Below are 25,474 nucleotides of genomic sequence, written 5' to 3'. Positions count from 1 at the left end.
AACTGCTCCTTTCTTGAAGGAGTGATACTGGATGGGATGGGGTGGGTGGGGGCTGTTGGGAGGAAGCAGAGCTCCCCACCCCCAGCCCAGTCCTGAGTCCCTCCCCGTGGGGGAAGCCACTTCCTTGAGATAGCAGAGAACAGGGAGGTGGGGGCTGGTCTACCTCCAAGTGCCCCCTCAGAGTCCAGCCTAGTCATGTCCAGCAGTGGCTGCCGAAGTGAAGTGTGGCCCCTGTGCCCCCCCAGTCCTGCCTTCCCCCTCCTCTGCAGTCTGACACAGGGCGTGTGCTGGTCTGTCTCCCTGGGAGGAGAGAGGCTACTCAGGCTGGGGCTGCACCTTCCGCATCCTTGTGTTTCCAACCCCATTGGGCTTCTAGAGGATATTCAGGGAGGTGGTGGGGGGCGGGTCAAGGAATGAAAGCTGTATAAGTGAGTGGGGGGTAAGTGAGTGACTGAGGGTGTGAGGGGGTGACAGACCCTCAGGAGTGCGAATGCTGTGATGGGTGTGGGGAGCTTGCTTCTAAAAGACACTACTTGGCCCTTGGCCCCTCCCAGCAGCCCCTGGCAGCCAGGCTGGCTCCTCACTCTGTTTTCCTTTGGATTAAGCCCCTACCACACCCACCTGGACCCTAAAGCCTCCCCCAGAGAGTGAACAGGAAACACTAACAGACATGGCCCCATGGGGAGGAAGCAGAGGAGAGAGCAGAGGCCAGCTGCAGAGTCTGGGGACTGGCAAGGACAGTGCCTGGCCCAGGGACTGTGTCATGGCCGGGAAGAGGTGAAGGGAGGGGTAGAGAGGAATTACCAACTTCTCTGGCACCAAAGGCCAGCCTGGAATTTGTGTGGGGAGTGTTGAGGGTCCACGGTTAACCCCCCAGGATCACCAGGGGCCTTAGCACAGCCCCTGCTGGCAGATGGGACCCCCACCACACATACCACATCTGCTTCTCTTCTGCCCTGCCTCCTGCCAGCCTTGCCTGCCAGGGTCTTGTCTCTGAGCCCCTCCTGCCACCCGCAGGCCAGGAGCATCCTGCGCCAACTCCAGCTTTGCCAGGCTCCGGAGGACTGCCCATCCCCTCCCATCCTGGTAGCTCTCCCCAGCTTTTAGCTGTGGTTTCCCAGCCAACAGTCATTTCCCCACTGTGTCTCTTGGTTTAAGTGCCCAAGAGAGGAGCCTGAAGGGCCATTCATCTTCCCGAGCCAGGTCACTGGCCGGTCGCTGGCGGCCTGCCGATCAGTCACGCTGGGGCTGGGCCTCCACCCCAGCTTCCACAGCTGTGGGTGATGGTAGGAGGGGGAGTGTGGAGAAATGGGGTGCAGAACACAGCACAGGACTCAAACCAGTCCCCTCTGTCCTGAGCACGTTCAGTGATGTCCCTGATGGCATCTCCCACCGCAGGATTTATGGGTGAGGGTGGAGAGCCATCCTCCCTACAGACACCCCTCTTCTGTCCACTCTTGAGCCAGGGTTGGACGTGGCACAGCCCATCCTGCTACTGGCTGGGAGAGGACCAAGTGACCTACAGTGAGGCCCGCCGCCTGTGCACTGACCACGGCTCTCAGCTGGTCACCATCACCAACAGGTATAGGAAGGGCAGGTGCCCTGACTAGCCCTCGCCCATGTCTGGGCCTAATGTGGCGCCTCCAGCAAACGGGGTAGCATCCCGCCATCATGCCCAGAGGCACCTGGAGTCCTTTGAACCTCAGTGGGCTCCAGGGTGTTTTTAAATCTTGTCAGAAGAATGACTCTCACTTGTTAAGTGACCCCAGTGTAGGGCGGGGCCTGAGCAGGGCCCGGGCAGGCACAGGTGTGGGCTGGATACCTGAGAAAGATAGGCCTTGGCTGTGTCTGATTTTCTCGACTTTCTTTTCAGCAAGGCACGGGGTGCAGAGAGTAGAAGGGGCAGCTGGGGGGGTTCCATCAGTCAGCTGCAGGGCTCCCAAGGGTCCCTGCTTTCTTGAGCAAGTTACTGGTCAGGTGCAGCACCAGAGCTTCCGGGGCAGGGTGTCTGGCCTGTGGGTGGGGGATTGGGATAGGGGGAGATCCCTGCCCTGACCAGCCTGTTTCCCGAAGGTTCGAGCAGGCCTTCGTCAGCAGCCTCATCTACAACTGGGAGGGCGAGTACTTCTGGACGGCCTTGCAGGACCTCAACAGCACCGGCTCCTTCCGCTGGCTCAGCGGGGATGAAGTCATGTACACCCACTGGAACCGGGACCAGCCCGGTGAGCCCCTTCTTTAATGTGCCTTGGTGAAGTGAGGAGGGAGGTGGGGGTGGACTGGTCCTGCCGAGCCCCAGGGCAGCCCCATAAATGGATCATTGGTGCAGTGTGGTGTAGTGGCTATGAGCACGAGCTCTGAAACCAAACTGCCTGGCTCCAATCCTGACTCTGCCGTCTATTAGCTGTGCATCCTCTGAGCCTCAGTTTTCTCAATCTGTCCAATGGGGATAATGATCCTTTTCTCATAGGGATGACATCAGTCTTAAATATATGTAAAGTGCTAATAGGTGTAAAGAGATAATGTGTGTAAAGTGTCTAGATTACTTCTCTATCTGGGCTCACAAAAAAGAAAAAGAAAAAAATTCTGTATCTGGGCTCATTAAAAAAAGTGTTTAGAATACTGAGCGCAATACAAGTGCTTGTTATTACTATTATTACCATTTCACATTCATTATCTTTCTAACACGTTCAATAACCTGATGAGGTAGATGATGAAGCAGGCTCGGCGAGGTTAAGCAGCTTGCCTGAGCCCTCACAGTGAGTGAACCCAGAGCCAGGGCTCTGCCTCCATTCCCTTCCTCCCTCCCGGCCCCAACCCCAGAGAGCATGTCTCTGAAGAGGTGGCCAAACTGGTTCCCAGTGTGAGGGCTGTGCTGGTGCCCTGCTGGGATGTGAGGGAGGACCGGACTATGAATCCTTCTCAGAGCCTGGGTCTCCCTTCCCTCTCCTTCAGGGTACAGCCGTGGGGGCTGCGTGGCCCTGGCCACTGGCAGCGCCATGGGGCTGTGGGAGGTGAAGAACTGTACCTCGTTCCGGGCCCGCTACATCTGCCGGCAGAGCCTGGGCACTCCAGTGACGCCGGAGCTGCCTGGGCCAGATCCCACACCCAGCCTCACTGGCTCCTGTCCCCAGGGCTGGGCCTCGGACCCCAAACTCCGGTATTGCTATAAGGTAGGGCAGCCTGTTGGCAGGGTGGGGGGCAGGGGGAGGACAGGAGCAAAAAGACCGTTTGGGTGGAGGTCCCAGTGGGTCCAGCCACAATCCAGAGACACACCAGCCTGCGGACAGGTGATTTCTGGTGAGGACTTGTCCATGGAATCTGGAGGCCTGGTGCTCAATAACCATTTGAGGAATTGAGGGAACCACAGATCATTGATTTCAGAGGTTCCCAAATGTTGGGGCCAGTCTAGCTGCTCTTAAGAATTGCTTGGGGAACCTGATAAAAATAAAATCTAGGCGTCACGATGGAGATTTAGATTCATTAGGTCTGGATTGGGCCTGGTAGTCTGTATTTCTAATCCTGCTAGGTTTGGGAGCCACTGGCAGAGTCCAAGGTCTTTTATTATGCACAGAAACTGAAGTCTAGGGAGAAGAAGGGACTTACCCACATTAAGCTGTGGCTCTACTGGGATTAGAGCCTGGATCTCCCTGCTGGTCAGGGGATGGGGCTCAGGGGCACTCACGAGGAGGTGACTGTGCCAGCTCCCCTCCCCGGACCTCATCTGCAGATGAACAGGATTGTCCTTAGCTAGCCTGAGCCCCGTCCAGTGAGGCTCCAGCCCCTTCCTCTGCCATGGTGGGAAAGGTAGTAGGTGCCCCCTGAAGGGTGGGCCGGTGGGGACAGCGTAGACAGCTGGACTCTGCCCCTGCAGGTGTTCAGCTCTGAGCGGCTGCAGGACAAGAAGAGCTGGGTCCAGGCCCAGGGGGCCTGCCAGGAGCTGGGGGCCCAGCTGCTGAGCCTGGCCAGCTATGAGGAGGAGCACTTTGTGGCCAACATGCTCAACAAGATCTTCGGGTACTGAGCTGGGCTGAGGCGTGGTAGGAGGGCACCTGCTCACATGTAGGAGCAGGCGTGGCCGACAGACCTGTGGTTTCGTTGGGCGAGGGGTGGGGATGGCAGAGTGTGGGTGACCCCAGGGAGGCCTATATCTGCTGCTGGTGCCAGGACCATCTTGTCCCCACTCAAGTAGCCATGGTGCCCTGGAGTCTTGGGAGAACATGCTTGTGTGAGCCACACACTCATAGGAGACTGTGTATTGCTCATCATCACCCCCCCAGCAATGTCCCAACAGACTCACAAGCTTACATATGTACCTCCCACCCCATTGCAAAATCTCCTACCAGCTGGTCCTGGCAACTGTTTCCCCTCACCTTACACCATCCCACAATGACCCACACTCCTCAATCAACAGTTTTTCCTGAGAGATAGGAGGAGAAAGGCCGCAGCTGTGAGGATGTGCCCATGGGCATCCCTCTGAGACACCGTCTGTGTCCTGGGCTCTGAGCATCAGCACCTGGAATCCCCTAGCACTGGGAAAATCCAGACAGATCCAGGCTTCCTGATAGCTTAATTGAAGGGATCTCTCCTCTCAGCAAACATCAAGATTACATTATTTGACTCATAATTACAATAGCTCATGGTCATCACTTCTCACCACGTACCAGGCACTGTGCTAAACATAATCCTCACTCAGGCCTCCCGACAACCCATAGATGTCAATCCCTGACCCTTGTGAGTTGATAAGTTATTTGCCCAAGTTCATGGGTGAACCGATACTTGAATCCAGGTTTATTTAACTCCAGAGCGGTAGATCCCTGCTGCCTCCTCATCTGAACTTCCTAAACTCTTAAAGTAAAAGCCTGCAGAATCTTGCTGGGCAGGGCACCCTCGCCCAAAAGGAACCCAAACGAAGGGGAGGGGCCACTGCCTTCTGAGTGGACAGCTTAGTCCAACTCTCTCCAGCTCTGTCTGTGGGGAGAACTTTATCAAAGTGGCCTCAACGGTGTATCGATGGGGGTCAATGTGAAGCCCAGATGGAGAGGCCCCAGGCCCTGGGGGCTGCCTCGGTCACAGCTGCAAGGGGCAGGAGGCACAGTCGAGTCCCTGCCCCTCTCACTTCCCATCTCTTCCGTCCCCACTCCTGGGTTGTGCTGAAGTGAATCAGAACCCGAGATCCACGAGCAGCACTGGTTCTGGATCGGCCTGAACCGTCGGGATCCCAGAGGGGGTCAGAGTTGGCGCTGGAGCGATGGCCTAGGGGTGAGGGGGCCTGGGGTAATTGGGACAGTGAGGTGGGAGGGGATTGGTGGGCGGGGCCTGTTTGGGGCAGGGCCTGGAGGTGGGCGGGTTTTCCTGGGGGCCGGACCCCTGGTCGGAGCCAGCTTCAGGAAAGCAGGTCCGAGAGTGGGCACCCAGCCCCGGGTGAGAAATCCCAGCTCAGGCCAGGCCTCTTGTTCACCTATTCTGGGCATGGGGGCGGCCTGCACCTTGCGCCTCACATTTCTCTTCCCTCCACCCGCCTCCTGCAGTTCTCTTACCACAATTTTGACCGGAGCCGGCACGACGACGACGACATCCGGGGCTGCGCAGTGCTGGACCTGGCCTCCCTACAGTGGGTGGCCATGCAGTGCGACACACAGCTGGACTGGATCTGCAAGATTCCCAGAGGTTGGCTGGGGTGGCGCTGGGGGACGCGGGATGGAGTGAAGGGTGGCGGGGCCAGGAATTAGAAGGAGGGTCTCCTTTCCACAGTGTCTTTGTCCTTGTCCCCTAGGTACAGACGTGCGGGAGCCCGACGACAGCCCTCAAGGTGAGGCCCCCCCAGCCCATCCCACTACCCATCGCGTGGCGGGGGGTGTCAACTCTGGGGTGAGGCCCGGCAGGCCTGAATGAAACGGAGAGGATGAGGAGTTCCGGTCGAGAGAAGGGGGACTGGGTCGGCTTGGATGGAGGCAGCCGCAGCGCTGTTTGCTTCCGTCTGGGAGGCGAGGCAAGCTTGGGGCCTGGCGCGGTGCCTGCCTGGGTCCGGTGTGCCTGCAGGCTTGCCTGCTGCCACCTGGCTCTGCCCCGGCCTGGCGTGCAGCCTCCCGGGCCTGGCGTGCAGCCTCAGCCTGGCCGCCGCTCCCACGCCCGCGCTGCTCCTGCAGGCCGACGGGAATGGCTGCGCTTCCAGGAGGCCGAGTACAAGTTCTTTGAGCACCACTCCACGTGGGCGCAGGCGCAGCGCATCTGCACGTGGTTCCAGGCTGAGCTGACCTCCGTACACAGCCAGGCGGAGCTAGAGTTCCTGGGCCATAACCTGCAGAAGGTGGGCATTGGATGGAGCAGGGGGCTGCGGGCTGGGGGAGGGCAGGCCCGGGATGAGGACAGGCGGCTGCCTACCCACACTTGCCCGCCTGGCTTCTCCAGTTCTCCCGGGCCCAGGAGCAGCACTGGTGGATCGGCCTGCACACCTCTGAGAGCGATGGGCGCTTCAGGTAGGAACCCAGGCAGGCAGCAGATGTGGAGGGGGCTGGCTGTCCACACACACAGCACAGAGACAGACTTGCATTTGAATCCAGCCCTGCCCCTTGCTGGCTCTGTGGCCTTGAGCAAGCGACTGAACCTTTCCTGGCTTGGTTTTCTGATCTGAAAATGGGAATATGAGGCCTGCCTGGTAAGATTTTTGTGAAGATTAGAAATAACGTATGTGAAGTTCTATGCAGCATCCAGCACGTCAGTTACTAAATAATGGCAGCTCCTATTACGTCTGGGGTCATTCATCATGACTAAGGCCCTCTCGGGAAGTGGGCAGAACGTATGATCCAGGGGCCTCTTTGTATTTGGTGCCTACTTATCATGCATTGCAGGGCTTGGGGCAGGAAGGACCAGGAGCACCTGGGAATCAGAATTTGAGCTTGTCTTTGCCCTTGGGCTTCCTGCCCTGGAGTCCTCAGGCTTCTTTTCTGGAGCAGCAAGTGTCCAGGGACAGCTGGGGCCTTATCTGGAGGCACCAGGTCCTTGGGTCTCTGACTGCCCTGAGTTCAGTAGCCCCCCTCCTCAGCCTACAGCCACTAAACCCCAGAACTTGGGCCCTTCCCTGCCCCCATTCCTGCGGCCTTCATTGCTGCATCCAGTGGAGGCCCAGCCCGGGCCGGTGCTGGAGTTACCTCTGCTCCATGCCATTGCAGATGGACAGATGGTTCCATTATAAACTTCATCTCCTGGGCACCAGGCAAACCTCGGCCTGTCGGCAAGGACAAGAAGTGCGTGTACATGACAGCCAGCCGAGGTGAGGGCAAGGTGGGGGCAGAGTGCACAGTCAGCTGTGCAGAGGGTTGATGTTGGGAGAGCCTGGGCAGAAGTCATTAGTCTCATTCTCTGTGTTCCCACAACCCAATAAAGGCTGGACCCAGGAGGGGTGTGCCTGTCTCCATGGTCCAGAAGACTTGAGTTCGGAGCTGGACGCAGGCCCTGAGCCTCTGCCCAGCCTCCTCTCAGGGCATGGGGCTGAGTGTGCTGCCAGCCATGCCCTGCCCTGCTCTGCCCTGGGAGTGACTGCCCTCCCCTCCCTTTTCCACAGAGGACTGGGGGGACCAGAGGTGCCTGACAGCCTTGCCCTACATCTGCAAGCGCAGCAACGTCACCAAAGAAACGCAGCCCCCAGACCTGCCAACTACAGCCCTGGGGGGCTGCCCCTCTGGCTGGATCCAGTTCCTCAACAAGGTAGGAGGTGGCAAGGGGGCACCCAAGGGAGTCAGGGGAGAGGATGTGAACAGGGAAAGGCTGAGCCTCAGGAGTCCTGGCCTTTTGGCAGCACCAGACTCATGGCCTCTTGCCTGTACCCACCAACTTCTCTTTCATCTGGCCCCAGTACCAGGGCCAGGCTCCTTGGAAAATGACTCAGTGTAGTAGCACCTTCCAGTCCTCTGGGAAGCAAGGTTGTCCAAATACTTTGGTGAGTTTTCTAGATCAGTGATTGCCAAAGATTTTTTTTTTTTTTTTGGGAAGCAGTTTTGCTCTTGTCACCCAGGCTGGAGTGCAGTGGTGCGATCTCGGCTCACTGCAACCTCCGCCTCCCGGGTTCAAGCAGTTCTCCTGCTTCAGCCTCCCGAGTAGCTGGGATTACAGGTACCTGCCACCACGCCTGGCTAATTTTTATATTTTTAGTAGAGACGGGATTTCACAATATTGGCCAGGCTAGTCTCGAATCCCTGAACTCAGGTGATCACCTGCCTCAGCCTCCCAAAGTGCTGGGATTACAGATGTAAGCCACTGCGCCCGGCCTGATTGCCAAAGATTTTGATAATGAACTCGTACTAGTAAAACAAAATATTGAGCTTACATAACCAAACTATATGTGTGTGCATTTAACTTATATATGTATAATATGTGTGTGTAAATAAAACCTACTTCCATACTAATATGACTCAGATTATATATAGTAAAATATGTATAAGAACAAAAGGGTATAAAACATTAGCTAAAGATTTTAAAATACTTTTTTTTTTTTTTTGAGACGGAGTCTCACTCTGTCACCCAGGTTGGAGTGCAGTGGCCGGATCTCAGCTCACTGCAAGCTCCGCCTCCCAGGTTTACGCCATTCTCCTGCCTCAGCCTCCCGAGTAGCTGGAACTACAGGCGCCCGCCACCTCGCCCGGCTAGTTTTTTTTGTATTTTTTAGTAGAAACGGGGTTTCACCGTGTTAGCCAGGATGGTCTCGATCTCCTGACCTCGTGATGTGCCCGTCTCGGCCTCCCAAAGTGCTGGGATTACAGGCTTGAGCCACCGCGCCCGGCCTAAAATACTTTTAAGTTTAAAACATCTTTTTGGCTGGGCGTGGTGGGTCACGCCTGTAATCCCAACACTTTGGAAGGCCGAGGCGGGTGAATCGCCTGAGGTCAGGAGTTAAATGCCAGCCTGACCAACATGGAGAAACCCTATCTCTACTAAAAATACAAAATTAGCTGGGTGTGGTGGTGCATGCCTGTAATCCCAGCTACTTGGAGGCTGAGGCAGGAGAATCGCTTGAACCCGGGAGGTGGAAGTTGTGGTGAGTCAAGATTGTGCCATTGCACTCCAGCCTGGGCAACAAAAGTGAAACTCTGTCTCAAAAAAACCCCCCCAAAAAAAACAACAAAAAAACTTTTTTTTTTTTTTTTTTACTAGTGGTATGAAAACATTTTTTAAATGCTTACTCAAAAGCGATTAATTGGCTGGGAGAGGTCGCTCACACCTGTAATCCCAGCAATTTGAGAGGCTGAGGCAGGAGGATGACTTGAGCCCAACAGTTCAGACCAGTCTGGGCAACATGGAGAGACCCCATCTCTACAAAAAATAGAAAAATTAACCAGGTGTGATGGTGTGCACCTGTAGTCCCAGCTACCCAGGAGGTGGGAGGTGGGAGGATCCCCCGAACCAGGGAGGTAGAAGCTGCAATGAGCCATGATCGTGCCACTGTATACCAGCCTGGGCAATGGAGTGAGACCCTTTCTCAAAAAAAAAAAAAAAAAGATCAATTATAATAATTATTATTTAATACACACATTTTGGCAGCACATGTATGAAAAGTGGAACAGTACAGAAAAGATTAGCACAGCCCTGCACAAGGATGCTATGCAAATTCCTGAAGGGTTCCATATTTTGCGTAGTTCATGAAAGTCGAAGGTTGTTCAACAAAAAAATTATTGTTTAAATAATTTTAAAAAGAGCAATGTGATTGCATATACTTCATGCTTTTAGAAAATCTTAGTCTGACACTTTATGACTCATGACTCACAGGTCTAATGTGTTGGAAATCCAAGTTATTTCAAAACATGCATTTCATGGTTGCTATAGGTTAAAGATGCCTCGCAAAGACAAATAGATTGAAGTGAAAAAAGTTCATCCATCATTGGCCGGACTTGCTAAATAATTCTCCCCATTTTTAGTCCTTCTACCAATTAAAGAAACATTTTCGTTTAAAAATTGGCTAGTAGGCTGGGAGGCTGAGCACTGGGAGGATCACTTGAAGCCAGGAGTTCGAGACCAGCCTGGGCAATGTAGCAAGACCCCATCTAGAAAATTCTTTTTCCAAGTGTTTTGAGTGTGCAGGTAGGAAAGCTTGGGGCACTAAAATTAGTCACTATGGATGCATTTCTAAGCATGTTTTCAAAACACTCCCTCTATAGTGTGAGTTTCTTCCCCACAGTGGTTATTTCTTCATGCACAGACTGATTTGTTAGGACTGATAAGTCCTTCATTGTTTTTGCCTAGCATTTGACAAAGAGTTTATACCAGGAAGAGAAGGTTGTCATTTTCCTTGTTATGTGCCAGGGTCATAGGTATTAATCAGTCATGGCTTCTTTGCAGGACATTTTAAGAACACTTAAATTGTGAAGATTAGATTAGTTAACACTGAATAATATAATCCAAAAATCCTTGTCGTACTGAGGAAGGCAGCTAGCCTCTTAGTGTCATGGATCTCCTGCCCTCCTCAGAATATTCAAAAGAACATTACACGGCCGGGCACGGTGGCTCATGCCTGTAATCCCAGCACTTTGGGAGGCTGAGGCGGGTGGATCACCTGAGGTCAGGAGTTTGAGACCAACCAGGGCAACATGGCGAAATCCTGTCTCTACTAAAAATACAAAAAAATTATCTGGGCATGGTGGTAGACGCCTGTAATCTCAGCTACTTGGGAGGCTGAGGCAGGAGAATCACTTGAACCCTGGAGGAGGAGGTTGCAGTGAGCTGAGATCGTGCCACTGCACTCCAGCCTGGGCGAGAGAGTGAGACTCTGTCTCAAAAACAAAAAAACAAATTACACCTCTTCTACCTTAAAAAATTAAGGCATGTGTATTACTAAAACTTTGGAAAATACACAAGAGAAACCAAAACTCACCCAACATAATCCAGAGATCACAGCTGTCAATATTTGTTATTCTCCTTCCTGCCTTTTTCCATGGAATTGAGCTCATACTAAATAATATAATTTCCTACCCAACCCTTCTTCCTCTGTATCATATTTTTGAGCATCTCTCATGTTATAAAGTTTTTCCAAAAACGTGTTCTTTTTCCACTCACTTTTTAAACAATGTATTTTATATATGTAATAGGTCGCTTTCGTAATGCATCATTGTCAAGATAGCAGTTACTCTCCTGCCATGTGGAAAGTTGATTTGTTTTTGTTTTTGAGACAGGGTCTTGCTTGGTCTCAGAAACTGCTGGAGTACGGTGGTACGATCATGGCTTACTTACTGTAGCCTCGACCTCCTGGGCTCAAGTGATCCTCCTGCATCAGCCTCCTGAATAGCTGGGACTACAGGCTCATGTCACCATGCCCAGCTAATTTTTCTATTTTTTTGTAGAGGTAGGATTTTCCCATGTTGTCCAGGCTGGTTTTGAACTTCTGGGCTCAAGCAATCCTCCTGCCTTGGCCTTCCAAAGGGCAGGGGTTACAGTTGTGTGCCACTGTGCCTGGCCTATGGAAAGCTCTGGAAGTATGCTAGGGTGTTCACTCCTTCACTGCCTGCCCTCACACATCTGGCTTTACTAGTTCTGTGCCCTTCTTTGTGTCCCTATAGCATTTGGATGGAGGTAAAGCATTTATGGCAGCCATTCCCAACCTTTTTGGCACTGGGGACTGGTTTCTTGGAAGACAATTTTTCCATGTACTGGGGGAGGGGAGGGATAGTTTTGGGATGAAACTGTTCCACCTCAGATCATCAGGCATTAGATTCTCATCAGGAGCACGCTACCTAGATCCCTCGCATGTGCAGTTCACGGTAGGGTTCGCAGTCCTGTGAGAATCTTGACTGGGCGCTGGGTATAATCCCAGCACTTTGGGAGGCCTAGGTGGGCAGATTTCCTGAGGTCAGGAGTTTGAAACCAGCCTGGCCAACATGGTGAAACCCTGTCTCTACTGAAAATACAAAAATTAGCCGGGCGTGGTGGGGGTGCCTGTAATCCCAGCTACTCGGGAGGCTGAGGCAGGAGAATCGCTTGAACCCAGGAGGCGGAGGTTGCAGTGAGCCAAGATCGTACTACTGCACTCCAGCCTGGGTAACAAAGCGAGACTCTGTCTATAAAAAAAAAAAAAGAATCTAATGCCCCTGCTCCGACAGGAGGCGGAGCTCAGGCCATAATGCTCCGTTGGCCCGCTGCTCACCTCCTAACAGGCCGGGGACCCCTGGTTTGTGGGACAGCCTCTTCCACTAGCTTTAGGCTCCTGGAGGGCAGGGCCACTAGCACCTGCCGTACCCTTTAATACATTTGCATGTGGCAGGGACGTCCTGAGTGTCAGCTGGACTGAACTGAATACCCTCTCCCTTTAGCTGTCACTTCTTGCTAGTACTGGTGTGACCTTGCTGCTTCCAAGTGCATGATGAATTCTACTTGCTCTTTAAGTTGGGCCTCAGCATAGCTCTGAAACTACTTCTGTGAAACCAAATCCTTGAAAGACTTCTTGTGACAGACCCTCTCAAAATCTGCATTATTTCTGGGCTTACAATTTTTTACCCCAAATCTGCCATCTGCATCAATAAGGGTGGTGCTGGAGCTAATTATTAATAGTCAGAGCTCTCAGTGGTTAAGTGCCTACTGTGTCATGTACTGTTATCTTTAATCCTTAAAATGACCCCAAAGACAGGCTTTGTATTACCACTTTACAGTGGAGTAAGTTGAGGCCAGAAGGTTATCAGAGCTGGAATCTGACATCGCCCCCTTGCCTGAATCCCACCCCTGTCTTTATGACTCCAAAGCTTCCCTACACCCTTTCTTTTCTTTTTTCTTTTCTTTTTTCTTTTTTTGAGATGGAGTTTCGCTCTTGTTGCCCAGGCTGGAGTGCAGTGGTGCGATCTTGGCTCACTGCAACCTCTGCCTCCTGGGTTCAAGCGATTCTCCTGCCTCAGCCTCCCGAGTAGCTGGGATTACAGGCATGCGCCACCACGCCCAGCTAATTTTATGTTTTTAGTAGAGATGGGGTTTCTCTATGTTCGTCAGGCTAGTCTCAAACTCCCGACCTCAGGTGATTCGCCCGCCTCAGCCTCCCAGAGTGCTGGGATTACAGGCAACACCCTTTATTTTCCATCACACTGCCCCTGAGCAGAAAATCATTAGATATCATTCATTTTCTAAGAAAGAGTCTTCACTTGGTGAAAGATTTCCTACCTAGGGTTTTTTTGTTTGTTTGTTTTGAAACCTTATGGAGCTAATGAAAGTGGGAAAAAAGAAATGTAAAATTACAGAGTTAGAAGCTGCCGCTAATAGATCATTCAACAATAAAGATAAAAGTGTCCTAGAGCCAGGCATGGTGGCTCACGCCCATAATCCCAGCACTTTGGGAGGCCGAGGTGGGCGGATCACGAGGTCAGGAGATGGAGACCAACCCTGGCTAACACCGTGAAAGCCCATCTCTACTAAAAATACAAAAAACTAGCCGAGTGTGGTGGCAGGCGCCTGTAGTCCCAGTTACTCGGGAGACTGAGGCAGGAGAATGGCATGAACCCAGGAGGCGGAGCTTACAGTGAGCAGAGATGGCGCCACTGCACTCTAGCCTGGGCGACAGAGCGAGACTCCGTCTCAAAAAAAAAAAAAGTATCCTAGAGATGATCATGTAAGTTCAAAGGGCAAGACAATGGATGTCAGACAACACTCGGAAGGGTGTTTAGCAGAAAGCAAGACAAATCCTTGTCCCCGTCAGTGCTTGGCCCAGGCACTGTTGTCATAGCCTTTGATGGCCCAAAGAAATCTTCCCATTTAAAGATCCCCTGGAGTGTGGGCAGGTGTATGTGAATCTGCAGTGCCAAGCTGGGAGGGTGCTGGAGGCTGCTCCGAGGAGAGCCAGCTGTCCTGGTTCTCAGATACTGTTCTCTCCCGGCCCTCGAAGACCCCCCAGGACCTGCTGCTGAGGGGCACACAGTGGCCTTTCTGGGTTTGTGGATGGGAGGGTGGGGCTGGCCATTACATCCCCACCTCTGCCCCACAGTGTTTCCAGGTCCAGGGCCAGGACCCCCAGAGCCGAGTGAAGTGGTCAGAGGCACAGTTCTCCTGTGAACAGCAAGAGGCCCAGCTGGTCACCATCACAAACCCCTTAGAGCAAGGTAGGGCCAGCCTATGGGGAGCCCCCAGTATCCTCTGACACTGTCCCCACAAATAGCTATAGCAGAGTCACTCACAACTTCTTCTGGGGACTGTAGCATTCATCACAGCCAGCCTGCCCAATGTGACCTTTGACCTTTGGATTGGCCTCCACGCCTCGCAGAGGGACTTCCAGTGGGTGGAGCAGGAGCCTCTGATGTATGCCAACTGGGCACCTGGGGAGCCCTCTGGCCCTAGCCCTGCTCCCAGCGGCAACAAACCGGTGAGGATGCCCTCCGTGTTCCCCTCCGCACCCCGCTGCCCTAAGCCTGTGGGGCTGCCTTTGCCCCAGTGTCTCCCCTTGCCCTGGGGTCTCCCTTCTTCCAGCCTCTTTGCTCACACTGCAGCCTTTTGGGGGCAGTAGCACAGGGGGGCAGCTGCTGGGGCTCCCCTGAGCAGCTCCCTCCCCTCAGACCAGCTGCGCAGTGGTCCTGCACAGTCCCTCAGCCCACTTCACTGGCCGCTGGGACGATCGGAGCTGCACGGAGGAGACCCATGGGTTCATCTGCCAGAAGGGCACGGGTATGTGTCACCAGTTACCTGGGAAACCCCAGCGGGGCCCTGGCACTGGGCTGGATGCTGGGGCCATGCCAGGAGGAAGGAATCATGGTCCCTGGCAGAGCGGGGCTCTGCTTTGGAAGCAGATGGGCAGAAGGCAAGGTGCCAATACGATGGAAAGGCAGTAGCACCCACGGGTCTCAGGAGGAAGATCTGGGGGTATGGAGGGCTCGCTGGGTCGGGGGGAGAGCTAGATGCTGGGCTGCATGAAGTGCTGGCATGTGTGGTGTCAAGGACCCTGACGTTGCAGGTCCAAGACACCTCTAGCTCCATGCGTAGGTGGCCTCTGCCCCGGGTTCCTTGGGTAGGAGGAGGTCAAGGCCCTCGCCTCCCTGTCCATTTGTTAGCAAACAAGTATTATTAATAATAACGGGGCTGACATCTACTGAGCCTTGGTCTGGGCCAAGCACCGAGCCTGGTGGAGACCTGGTCTTTGCCTGGTGTCCGGCCTTCTCCTGGCCTTGTGCCTGGGAATGGGGTGAGGGAAGCAGAGCTCAACCTGAACCCTGACCCCTTCCCTGTAGACCCCTCCCTGAGCCCGTCCCCAGCAGCGCTGCCCCCCGCCCCGGGCACTGAACTCTCCTACCTCAACGGCACCTTCCGGCTGCTTCAGAAGCCGCTGCGCTGGCACGATGCCCTCCTGCTGTGCGAGAGCCGCAATGCCAGCCTGGCCTACGTGCCTGACCCCTACACCCAGGCCTTCCTCACGCAGGCTGCCCGAGGGCTGCGCACACCACTCTGGATCGGGCTGGCTGGCGAGGAGGTGGGCTCCTGACACTCTTGCCCTGGGCCCCAGCCTTGCCCGGGTTCCCCTCCCTGCCCCTTCCTGCCCCCCGCCTTATCCGCATCCCATGCTGACTCTTCCCTTCCTCCCACCCCATGGCCCCCCATGCCCAGGGCTCTCGGCGGTACTCCTGGGTCTCAGAGGAGCCACTGAACTATGTGGGCTGGCAGGACGGGGAGCCCCAGCAGCCGGGGGGCTGTACCTACGTGGATGTGGACGGGGCGTGGCACACCACCAGCTGTGACACCAAGCTGCAGGGGGCTGTGTGCGGGGTTAGCAGTGGTGAGTGCTGCTAACACCTGCCAGGGCGGGGTGTGGGCAAGGTGTTGGTGGCCCCGGGGAGGGTGCTGGGCCACTTCCTAATCCTGTACCCCCACAGGGCCCCCTCCTCCCCGAAGAATAAGCTACCATGGCAGCTGTCCCCAGGGGCTGGCAGACTCCGCGTGGATCCCCTTCCGGGAGCACTGCTACTCCTTCCACATGGAGCTGCTGCTGGGCCACAAGGAGGCGCGACAGCGCTGCCAGAGAGGTGGGTGACCAGGCCAGAGCCCACACATGGCAGGCAGTGGCACCGCCTTTCGTGGGCACTCAGATCCATGAGTACATCCCCACGCTGCTTTCTCCCCATCAGCACTTGCAGAAGACGCCCTCGTGTTCTCACATGCAGAGACCATACATGACACTATGTGCGTATGCTGCCCCCCACGCACTCGCACACGTGCACACGCATGCATGAATCCACAGACTCCACACCATCCTCCACTCAGGCTGCAGAGAAGAGGGCTGGGGCAGCTCTGGGGGGTGCTCTGTGCCCCGGAGACCCATCCGCCCTGATGTGGGCCTTCCTTGCCTCCAGCGGGCGGGGCAGTCCTGTCTATTCTGGATGAGATGGAGAACGTGTTTGTCTGGGAGCACCTGCAGAGCTATGAGGGCCAGAGTCGGGGCGCCTGGCTGGGCATGAACTTCAACCCTAAAGGTGGGTGCCTTGTGTGTGTGGTGGGGAGATCAGGCCTCGGGCTATAGGGGGCTGCCCTCCACTCTGCCCTGAGCCTTGCCCTGGGGCTTGTCAGGGGAGGGGGAGTTGGTTCTAGAACAGGCCTGCTCTCCGCCACCTACTCCTGCCCCACCTTGTCCCTGCTCCCTCAGCGCCTTCTTTCCCGCAGGAGGCACCCTGGTCTGGCAGGACAACACAGCTGTGAACTACTCCAACTGGGGGCCCCCTGGCTTAGGCCCCAGCATGCTGAGCCACAACAGCTGCTACTGGATCCAGAGCAACAGCGGGCTGTGGCGCCCTGGCGCTTGCACCAACGTCACCATGGGCGTCGTCTGCAAGCTTCCTCGTGGTGAGCGCCGGGCAGGCCCACGCTCAGCCTCCTTCCGCCCCGTGCCAAGGGTCCTGGGCTGGGGCTGGGGGCTGCTACACAATCTGCAGGGGACACAGCCGATGGGAAGGCCTGAACAGACCAGACTGGGGGCAGCTGGGACCCCCCAGGATAAATTAGTCTGGGACGGACCTGAAGCTTATCATCCAAACTAGACCACAAGGCTTGGGGGGTCAGCAACCCCCTGTCACTTTGTAATGGTCAAGGGCATGGATGGAGTTCAAGTCCCGGCCATGTCACTTATCAATGGCGTGACCGTGGGCAGAATCTGTGGCCTCAGTTTCCTCGTATGTAAAATGGGAAGAATAGTAGTCCCAGACTGGTGCGGTGGCTCACGCCTGTAATCCCAGCACTTTGGGAGGCTGAGGTGGGCGGGTCACTTGAGGTCAAGGAGTTCAAGACCAGCCTGGTCAACATGATGAAACCCCGTCTCTACCAAAAAGTATAAAAATTAGCTGGGCGTGGTAGCACATGCCTGTAGTCCCAGCTACTTGGGAGGCTGAGGCATGTGAATTGCTTGAACCCTGGAGGCGAAGGCTGCAGTGAGCCGAGATCGCACCACTGCACTCCAGCCTGGGCAACAGAGCGAGACCTGTCTCAAAAAAAAAAAAAAGAAAAAAAGAAAAAAGTCCTGACCTCTTAGAGTGCTAGTGAAGATGAGGTGAGTTAGGGAAGGGGCTGACATCCAGGCCTCCCACGAGGGCTGGGCTGAGACCCAGCTGAGTACAGCGTGGCGTTTTCGCTTTCTGGGGGAATCTGAAGTCCTGTCACTTGGGCCTGTGCCCCCACAGTAACCAGAGGTAGGATGGGAGGGAGAACTAGAGCCTCTTTCTCCCCAGACCTCCCGGCCCAGGCCTATGTGCTTTCTATGTTTACTTAAGTGATTATTACGGTGATCACTGCTGTTCTTAACTGGCCCCCTCCTCTTGCCCACAGCTGAGCAGAGCAGCTTCTCCCCATCAGGTGAGTGAAAGGCAATACCCCCGGGTGGGCAGGCTTCGGGTGGGCAGGCAGGAAGCGCTGCCGGGCCTAACGCCCACCTGACCTTTCACACCCACTCGCCTTGGCAGCGCTCCCAGAGAACCCAGCGGCCCTGGTGGTGGTGCTGATGGCGGTGCTGCTGCTCCTGGCCTTGCTGACTGCGGCCCTCATCCTTTACCGGAGGCGCCAGAGCATCGAGCGCGGGGCCTTTGAGGGCGCCCGCTACAGCCGCAGCAGCTCCAGCCCCACCGAGGCCACTGAGAAGAACATCCTGGTGTCAGACATGGAAATGAATGAGCAGCAAGAATAGAGCCAGGCGCGTGGGCAGGGCCAGGGCGGGAGGAGCTGGGGAGCTGGGGCCCTAGGTCAGTCTGGCCCCCCACCAGCTGCCTGTCCAGTTGGCCTATGGAAGGGTGCCCTTGGGAGTCGCTGTTGGGAACCCGAGCTGGGCAGGGCCTGGACTGGTGGGGTGCCACCCTCCCACGAGGGCTGGGCTGAGACCCAGCTGAGTGCAGCGTGGCGTTTCCCTTTCTGGGGGGGCCTGAGGTCTTGTCACCTGGGCCTGTGCCCCCACAGTAACCAGAGGTAGGATGGGAGGGGGAACGAGAGCCTCTTTCTCCCCAGAGCCCCCGGCCCAGGCCTGTTGATAGGCGCCCCAGGACCCCCTTCTTTGCAGAGCCTGAGGAGCCTCCCCTGTCCCCTTGGGCAGATCTGTTGCATCTCTCTTCCCACCTGGCAGTCTGAGCTCTGTGCGCCTCACCCTGCTCCCTCTCACTCCTCCCCCACCCCTTCCTTCTGAGCCGGGCCCTGGGGATTGGGGAGCCCTCTTGTTCCTGGTGAGGGTCAGCTGAAGGGGCTGAGCATCCGTCACTCCTGTTCCTGCCGGGGTGGCTGTGGGGCCTGGCAGGAGGGGCCTAGGTGGGTCGGGCCTGAGAATCAGGGCACAGGTGTGGTGTCTGCTGGGCTGGAGACGAGACTGGGGAGAGACACCCCAACCTCCCAGGGTGGGAGCTGGGCTGGGCTGGGGTGTCATCTCCTGCAGGGCGGGGGAGGGCTCTGCCCAGGAAGAGTCCCCTGTGGGGACCAAAATAAGTTCCCTAACATCTCCAGCTCCTGGCTCTGGTTTGGAGCAATGGAAGGGGTTGCCAGAGTCCTGGGGTCCCAGAGGAGCAGGAGTCTGGGAGGGCCCGGAGTTCCCACCCTCTAGTGGATCCAGGAGGAGCAGCAGCCGAGCCCTGGAGTGGCCCAGTACCCTTCCAAGAGGCCACAGTCCCAGCCAGGACGAAGTGTGCGGCCCATCCTGGTGCGACAGCGTGGGACAATGTGAACATGGACTCAAAGACATGGCCCTTTCTCTGTAGTTGATTTTTTCAATGTGCCATTATTGTTTTTAAAAGGGAAAAAGAAACAAATAAAACACCTTTAAGAGGCTTGAAAGAGAAGGTTCTGCCTTGTCCTGTGCTGAGCCTGCTTCTTTACGTCCGTCCCTTCAGCGATAACTGTCGTTTTGGAGCTTGTACCACAGGTGTTTTCTGCAGCTGGCCATCTTGCTTCTGTCTCTGGGCCTTTAGGGGACACTCTCACTGCCCCCCCCCCCACCCCCCCGCCGATCTTTAGGAGCTCACCCCTCTGGGCCTGCGCCTCCCTCTCTCTGTTCCTGGGGGCTCGAATGTGGGTGAGAACTCAGGAGCCAGGCCATCTGCTGCTGAGCAGCCAGCCCTGCAAGCTTGGGCAGCTTAGCACACCTCTCAACATGTGCACAGTGGGGAGAACCCGACCCACCTCCTAGGGTGGTTTTAAGGATATGTGAGGATCAAGGGAGATCATCTATGCAGAGCACTTAGAACAGTGTCTCTGGGCTCTGTAAGTGCTAGGCGTTACTGACGTTTCTAGGCTGCGGACACTTGATGTCTCCAGGCCGGCCCTGGGTGGGGGCTCCACATCACTGTCCTTACAAGGCAGCCTTCACAACTGCTCTCTAACGGCCTGAAAGTTCACATGTGTCCTTAGGGAGCCTGGGCTCTGAAACCACAGGAGGCAGAATCGACAGCAGGACCTTTACTCATCTGCTGGTTCATTCAGCTGGTATTTGAGCTGCAGATGCCAACGAAGGAAGGTTAACCAACGCCAGTCGTGCGAACCAGGGGGAAGCTGCTGGTGTGGCCTGTGTGGCTGGGGAGAGTCATTAGAGGGACTGTGATTGACCGCAGCCTGAAGGAGGTGGGGCAGTGAGCAATAAAAATATCTGGGCCAGACTGGGCGCGGTGGCTCACGCCTGTAATCCCAGCACTTTGGGAGGCTGAGGCGGGCGGATCACGAAGTCAGGAGATCGAGACCATCCTGGCTAACACGGTGAAACCCCGTCTCTACTAAAACAAAAAAATTAGCCGGGCGTGGTGGCGGGAGCCTGTAGTCCCAGCTACTCAGGAGGTTGAGGCAGGAGAATGGTGTGAACCCAGTAGGTGGAGCTTGCAGTGAGCCAAGATCATGCCACTCCACTCCAGCCTGGGCAACAGAGCAAGACTTCGTCTCAAAAACAAAAACAAAAACAATCTGGGCCTGGGCCAGGGCTAGGGGGGCGTCCCTGGTGCTTTAGGGGACCAGCAAGGAGGCGAGATGGGCTGGGGCTGAGAGGAGTCAGAGGCAGGGCAGGATTGCCCAAGGCCTTGAAGGCAGTGGTAGAATCTAGCATTATTTTCAGGATAGTGGGAAGTCAGTGGGAACGGCTAATCCGGCTGACCTTTTAACAAGATCATTCTGGCTAGGAGATGAGAAACAGACAATGGATGGGAAATGGGGGAGTGAAAGCAGGAAGGCTGGTGCGGAAGCTCTTGTAATAAATCAGGCACAACAAGACGGTGGTTTGTTGGGATCAGGACTGCAGCAGTGGTCAGATTCTGTGTGTGTGTGTGTGTGTGTGTGTGTGTGTGTTGCCCTGTTCATATTTAAAATAAGTTTCCACTTTTATGAATGGACAATGAATGGCAGTCACGCAGTTCAAACCTAAATGATATTCCAAGATAGATGTTGAGCAAGTCCCGCCCCTGCCTATCCCCCTCCAGCCTGTACCCTCCTTCCCTGTCAGTTTCCTGTCTTTCCAGTGTTTCTTTGTGAAAGCAAACGAATGCCAGATTTTACTGAAGGGATGGCAGATGCCCTTGCTGGGGATGGGATCTGCCTGGGGAAAGGCAGTGGGAGTCAAGAAGCACTCCAAGCTTCCTGCCTGGACTGCAGGGTTAATGGGGTGCCCTTTCCTGAGACAGGAGCCCTAGGGAGAGCCCATGAGCTGCTGGCCTGAGTCCAGGACTACGGTGGAGCCCAGGGGACCCCCTCCAGCAATCCTCTCTGCCAGTAGCGGCAGGACCCATGGAGGGGGCCTAGTCACTCATGGAGGGAGCCCCAGTCCTGTGGGAGGTTCACCCTGGAGTGAGTCGCTGTTTAACCCTGCAGCCCGAACAGCTCCCTTTGTGAGTTAAGTGCCCTGCCACTGGCCACAGTAAGAGGTGAAGCCAGCTGAACTTCCTGGGTGAAGCAGGGACTTGGAGAACTTTTCTTTCAAGAGGTTTGTAAAATACTCCAATCAGCACTCTGTAAAAACGTACCAGTTGGTGCTCTGTAGCTAGCTAGAGGTTTGTAAACTGCACGAATCAGTGCTCTGTAAAAACGCACCAGTCAGCACTCCGTAGCTGGTTAGAGGTTTCTAAAATGGACCAATCAGCACTCTGTTAAGTGGACCAAGCAGCAGGACATGGGCGGGGACAAATAAGGGAATAAAAGTTATGTCTCCCCTGCCCACACACACACCCAACCCCCTGCGGCAACCCAGTCAGGTCCTCTTCCACTCTGTAGAAGCTTTGTTCTTTCACACTTCACAATAAATCTTGCTGCTGCTCCTCACTCTTTGGGTCTGTGCCACCTTTAAGAGCTGTAACACTAGGCTGGGCGTGGTGGCTCACGCCTGTAATCCCAGCACTTTGGGAGGCCGAGACAGGTGGATCACCAGGTCAGGAGATCAAGACCATCCTGGCAAACATGGAGCTTGTGGTGAGCCGAGATCACGCCACTGCACTCCAGCCTGGGTGACAAAGTCAGACTCCATCTCAAAAAAAAAAAAAAAAAAAAAAGAAAGAGTAAAAAAAAAGAGTTGTAACACTCACCATGAAGGTCTGTGGCTTCATTCTTGAGGTCAGTGACACCACGAACCCACTGGAAGGAACCAACTCCAGACACAACACCACAAGAAACATTGGGGGAGAGGCCCCCCCTAGACCCTAGTGACTCTAACCTTGGGAGAGAAGAAAGGTCGAGGGGTGAGGTCAGGGTCACTAGCTTGACGGGTGGGAGGGAGCAGCGGAGGGACTGAGGACCCAAGTGGCCAGAGCTGCCCTCGTCAGTGGCTGGTGCCTGCTGTCCTCACGTCTCTCTGCCTTCCTCAGGTGACGAGTCTCCCGAGGGCCCTGCACCCACCTGCAAGCATTTCAGACAGCGTCACAGGTGCCTGGAGGCTACCCCTAAACCTCGTTCTAAGCCTGCCCAGAGATGACTAAGGGACGGTCCTGTACCTCTCTGAAGAGGCAGGAAGCAGGCTCTGGGCGCTGGCCACTGGCCCTCTGCCTCAGGACAGCCCTGGTGGCAGTCTCTTTCCTTTCTGCTCATTTCATTTCAATACATCTAGCACCTCCTCTACATACCAGGCTCTTTGCTGGGTGGCAGATGCCCCCAAGCCTATCCTGGCGGGCCTGGGCAATGAGCACTGTATGCCAGGCGCTGGGCCCAGCCTTCACTTCCAGGGTTAACCCGCCCCGCTCTGGCCACCTGGATCCTTGAATGAATGGGAGAATACGGCTGATCTCCAGAGAACAGCATTCTCTCAACCTCTTCTTGTCGCACCAGAGATGGCCTCCTCAAAGGCGTGCTGGCAGAGCTGGCCTGGCCCAGCGGGCAGCCCTGTGAGGCCGCAGGGGCAAGGAGCCGCCAGCCATACCACATGGCTCTCCTGGAACAGAGTTGCCTGAGCCTGGCCAAGCTGCCTTGAGCACCAGGGCTGGAGTCCATTGCAGGCACAAGGCAAAGAATTGTGTCTTGAGGGAGGCCCGGGAGGAAGGCAGGTGGAAGGGAGGGTGGGGAAAGGACAGCAGGGAAATGAAGGGGGCTGTGAAAGACCAGCACCAGATGAAAGTACTGAGATGTTCAGGATGGGCCTGATTTTCTTATCTTAGGGGCGGGGACTGCCAAGAGGCCCCGGGAAAAGACTGCAGGCTTCACTCCCACCAGAACCAGCACCATTTGAGGGGCAGATCTCAATCCTTCCTTGTCCAGGCAAGCAGGTGGGATGCCAGCGCTGGAGAAAGGGGAGGAGGAGGAGCGGTGGGCAGGCCTTTCCTGATGGAGGTGGACACACTGGGGGCACTAAGGTTCAAGGCCACACAGTGAGGAGCGCAAAACCTTAACTGTCTCCTTGCATCGGCTGATGGCAGAGCTTTAGTTATAGCCATTTCAGGGAAATCCTGGTCAGTTAAGGTTTTCTAGTGCAGTTGGGATTTTTGCCTATATTTCCAGGTGCCTCTGAGGTCCTATGGAGCGTCCAGGTTTTGCAGCTGGGGGAGGGGCATCTGGTCCCCGATCATCTATGTCCATGCTGGCTTATGCAGGGGTGTCCTGCCCTTCTGCATCTCCCTCAAGGACTTGGGGAACCTTGGATGGTGTCTTTCCTCATACTGGGGCTGCAGGGGGCTCAGGACACTGCCTCTGTCCCGCTATTCCTCCATGACAATGATAACAACAAAATATGTGTTATTTACTAAGTACACGCCCTGTTCTAACTGCTTAACACGTATTAACTCAGTCTTTCCAATATGACATCAGGTAGGTGCCACTGTCCCCCCTTTACAGATGAGAAGTCTAAGGCACAAAGGTGAAGAACTTGCCATGCCACTCTCCTCCCTGCACTAGAAAAAGTGTTGTGGGGTGGGCAACAGGGTTGCAGAGAGCCCCTCGAGATCTTGCAGTCAGGCTTGGGGACTGAAGAACGTTGTCTCAACCTCTCATCTCTGTGGAGAGTTTTAGGGCTATTTTGAGACTTGAGGGCTAAGAATGACCTCTTTCCTTCTGAGCCTCCACGGCCTCCCTTCCCAAAGCAGTGGAGGAGGGACACCTGGTTGTCCTGGGTTGTGGGGTACAATGCATAGATTAAAGTGGGGCTTGGCTGATGTATTAGACATTTATACCATTGGGGAATGCTTTATTTTATATTTTATTAATATTTATTTTTATTTTTTATTTTTTTGAGACAGAGTCTTCCTCCGTCACCCAGGCTGGAGTGCAGTGGTGCGATCTCAGCTCACTGCCTCCCAGGCTTAAGCGATTCTCCTGCGTCAGCTCCCTGAGTAGCTGAGATTACAGGCACCCTCCACCAGGCTTGGCTAATTATTTTTTAATTTTTAGTAGAGACCAGGTTTGACCATGTTGGCCAGGCTGGTCGTAAACTCCTGTCCTCAAGTGATCCCCCTGCCTCGGCCTCCCAAAGTGCTAGGATTATAGGCGTGAGCCACCGCACCTGGCCTCATCACTGCCTTTTAATAAATGAGGCTATCCTCTTGGAATCTCAAGCCATGAAAAGCTCCATATGGCAGGCAGACTCCTGCCAGGAAATCAAGTTGATAGTGTGGGTAGTCACCAGCCCTGCAATGTCTACCCCACCCTGGACCTCATGGAAAGCATTCCTGGTTGGGTTAAACCCCTGAAACAGTTTTTTGTAGAGAGAGTACAGTTTTGGCCAGGCGCCGTGGCTCACGCCTATAATCCCAGCGCTTTGGGAGGCCAAGGTGGGCGGATCATGAGGTCAGGAGATCGAGACCATCCTGGCCAACATGGTGAAACCCTGTCTATACTAAAAACACAAAAATTAGCTGGGTATGGTGGCGAGTGCCTGTAATCCCAGCTACTCGGGAGGCTGAGGCACCAGAATCATTTGAACCCAGGAGACAGAGGTTGCAGTGAGCTGAGACCATGCCACTGCACTCCAGCCTGGCGACAGAGTGAGACTCCATCTCAAAAAAAAAAAAAAAAAGAGTACAGTTTTCAAAAACCTGATTTTCTGATGTAAACCTGTGATGGTCTTCTCAGCTGCCTCAAACACTGTCGCATCCTACTGTGGATTCGAGCTGTCAGGATGTTTACATGGCCACCTCAAATTCCATTCAGCTGTCTACAAAACTTATTTTTAGATGTGCACTGTCCCTTCTTATACATTCCTCAGTACTGGATCCTGGACAAATCTTTAGTCAACCTTAAAGTTCAGTTCAAATGGCTCATTTTCTCATAGAGCTTGAGGCTATGTTTGTTGAGTGGAGGAACTTGAGGTTTTAGGAATTTTATTTAGATCATGGAGATATTTTCAACTGGAATGGCTCTTAACTTTGATCTTGGGTCTAGGTTGCCTGGTTGAACCTACTACTGGTTTTCTTTTTCTTTTTCTTTTTTTTTCTTTTTGAGACAGAGTTTTGCTGTGTTGCCCAGGCTGGACTGCAATGGCGCAATCTTGGCACACTGCAACCTCTGCCTCCTGGGTTCAAGCAATTCTCCTGCCTCAGCCTCCCAAGTAGCTGGGTTTACAGGCATGTGCCACCATGCCTGGCTAATTTTTTTGCATTTAGTAGAGTTGGGTTTTCTC

General features: G+C 54.7%; 1 protein-coding gene and 1 non-coding gene across 2 annotated transcripts in view; both read left to right on the top strand.

Annotated features, from left to right (window-relative positions):
* MRC2 (mannose receptor C type 2) overlaps nt 1-19,244 on the top strand; it is a 65,973-nt gene extending 46,729 nt beyond the window's left edge. Inside the window, exons 10-30 of the mRNA XM_050764839.1 lie at nt 1,467-1,582; nt 2,074-2,222; nt 2,953-3,170; nt 3,872-4,014; nt 5,157-5,259; nt 5,529-5,667; nt 5,774-5,809; nt 6,147-6,307; nt 6,409-6,476; nt 7,170-7,270; nt 7,562-7,704; nt 13,946-14,060; nt 14,157-14,320; nt 14,511-14,619; nt 15,180-15,418; nt 15,553-15,721; nt 15,819-15,968; nt 16,296-16,415; nt 16,603-16,782; nt 17,758-17,784; nt 17,892-19,244. Coding sequence (XP_050620796.1) covers nt 1,467-1,582; nt 2,074-2,222; nt 2,953-3,170; nt 3,872-4,014; nt 5,157-5,259; nt 5,529-5,667; nt 5,774-5,809; nt 6,147-6,307; nt 6,409-6,476; nt 7,170-7,270; nt 7,562-7,704; nt 13,946-14,060; nt 14,157-14,320; nt 14,511-14,619; nt 15,180-15,418; nt 15,553-15,721; nt 15,819-15,968; nt 16,296-16,415; nt 16,603-16,782; nt 17,758-17,784; nt 17,892-18,112 — 2,871 coding nt within the window. The 3' untranslated portion in view covers nt 18,113-19,244. The remainder of the gene's footprint in view (nt 1-1,466; nt 1,583-2,073; nt 2,223-2,952; nt 3,171-3,871; nt 4,015-5,156; nt 5,260-5,528; nt 5,668-5,773; nt 5,810-6,146; nt 6,308-6,408; nt 6,477-7,169; nt 7,271-7,561; nt 7,705-13,945; nt 14,061-14,156; nt 14,321-14,510; nt 14,620-15,179; nt 15,419-15,552; nt 15,722-15,818; nt 15,969-16,295; nt 16,416-16,602; nt 16,783-17,757; nt 17,785-17,891) is intronic.
* LOC126939999 (U6 spliceosomal RNA) lies at nt 9,523-9,624 on the top strand. The gene has a single exon (XR_007720532.1). It is a non-coding gene; the product is annotated as a U6 spliceosomal RNA (small nuclear RNA).
* Nucleotides 19,245-25,474: the final 6,230 nt, after the last annotated feature.

Source organism: Macaca thibetana, chromosome 16 (genome assembly GCF_024542745.1).
Source record: "Macaca thibetana thibetana isolate TM-01 chromosome 16, ASM2454274v1, whole genome shotgun sequence".
Classification (NCBI taxonomy): domain Eukaryota; kingdom Metazoa; phylum Chordata; class Mammalia; order Primates; family Cercopithecidae; genus Macaca; species Macaca thibetana.
Note: the sequence above shows the minus strand (reverse complement) of the source record. Positions and strands in the feature narration are given on the sequence as shown.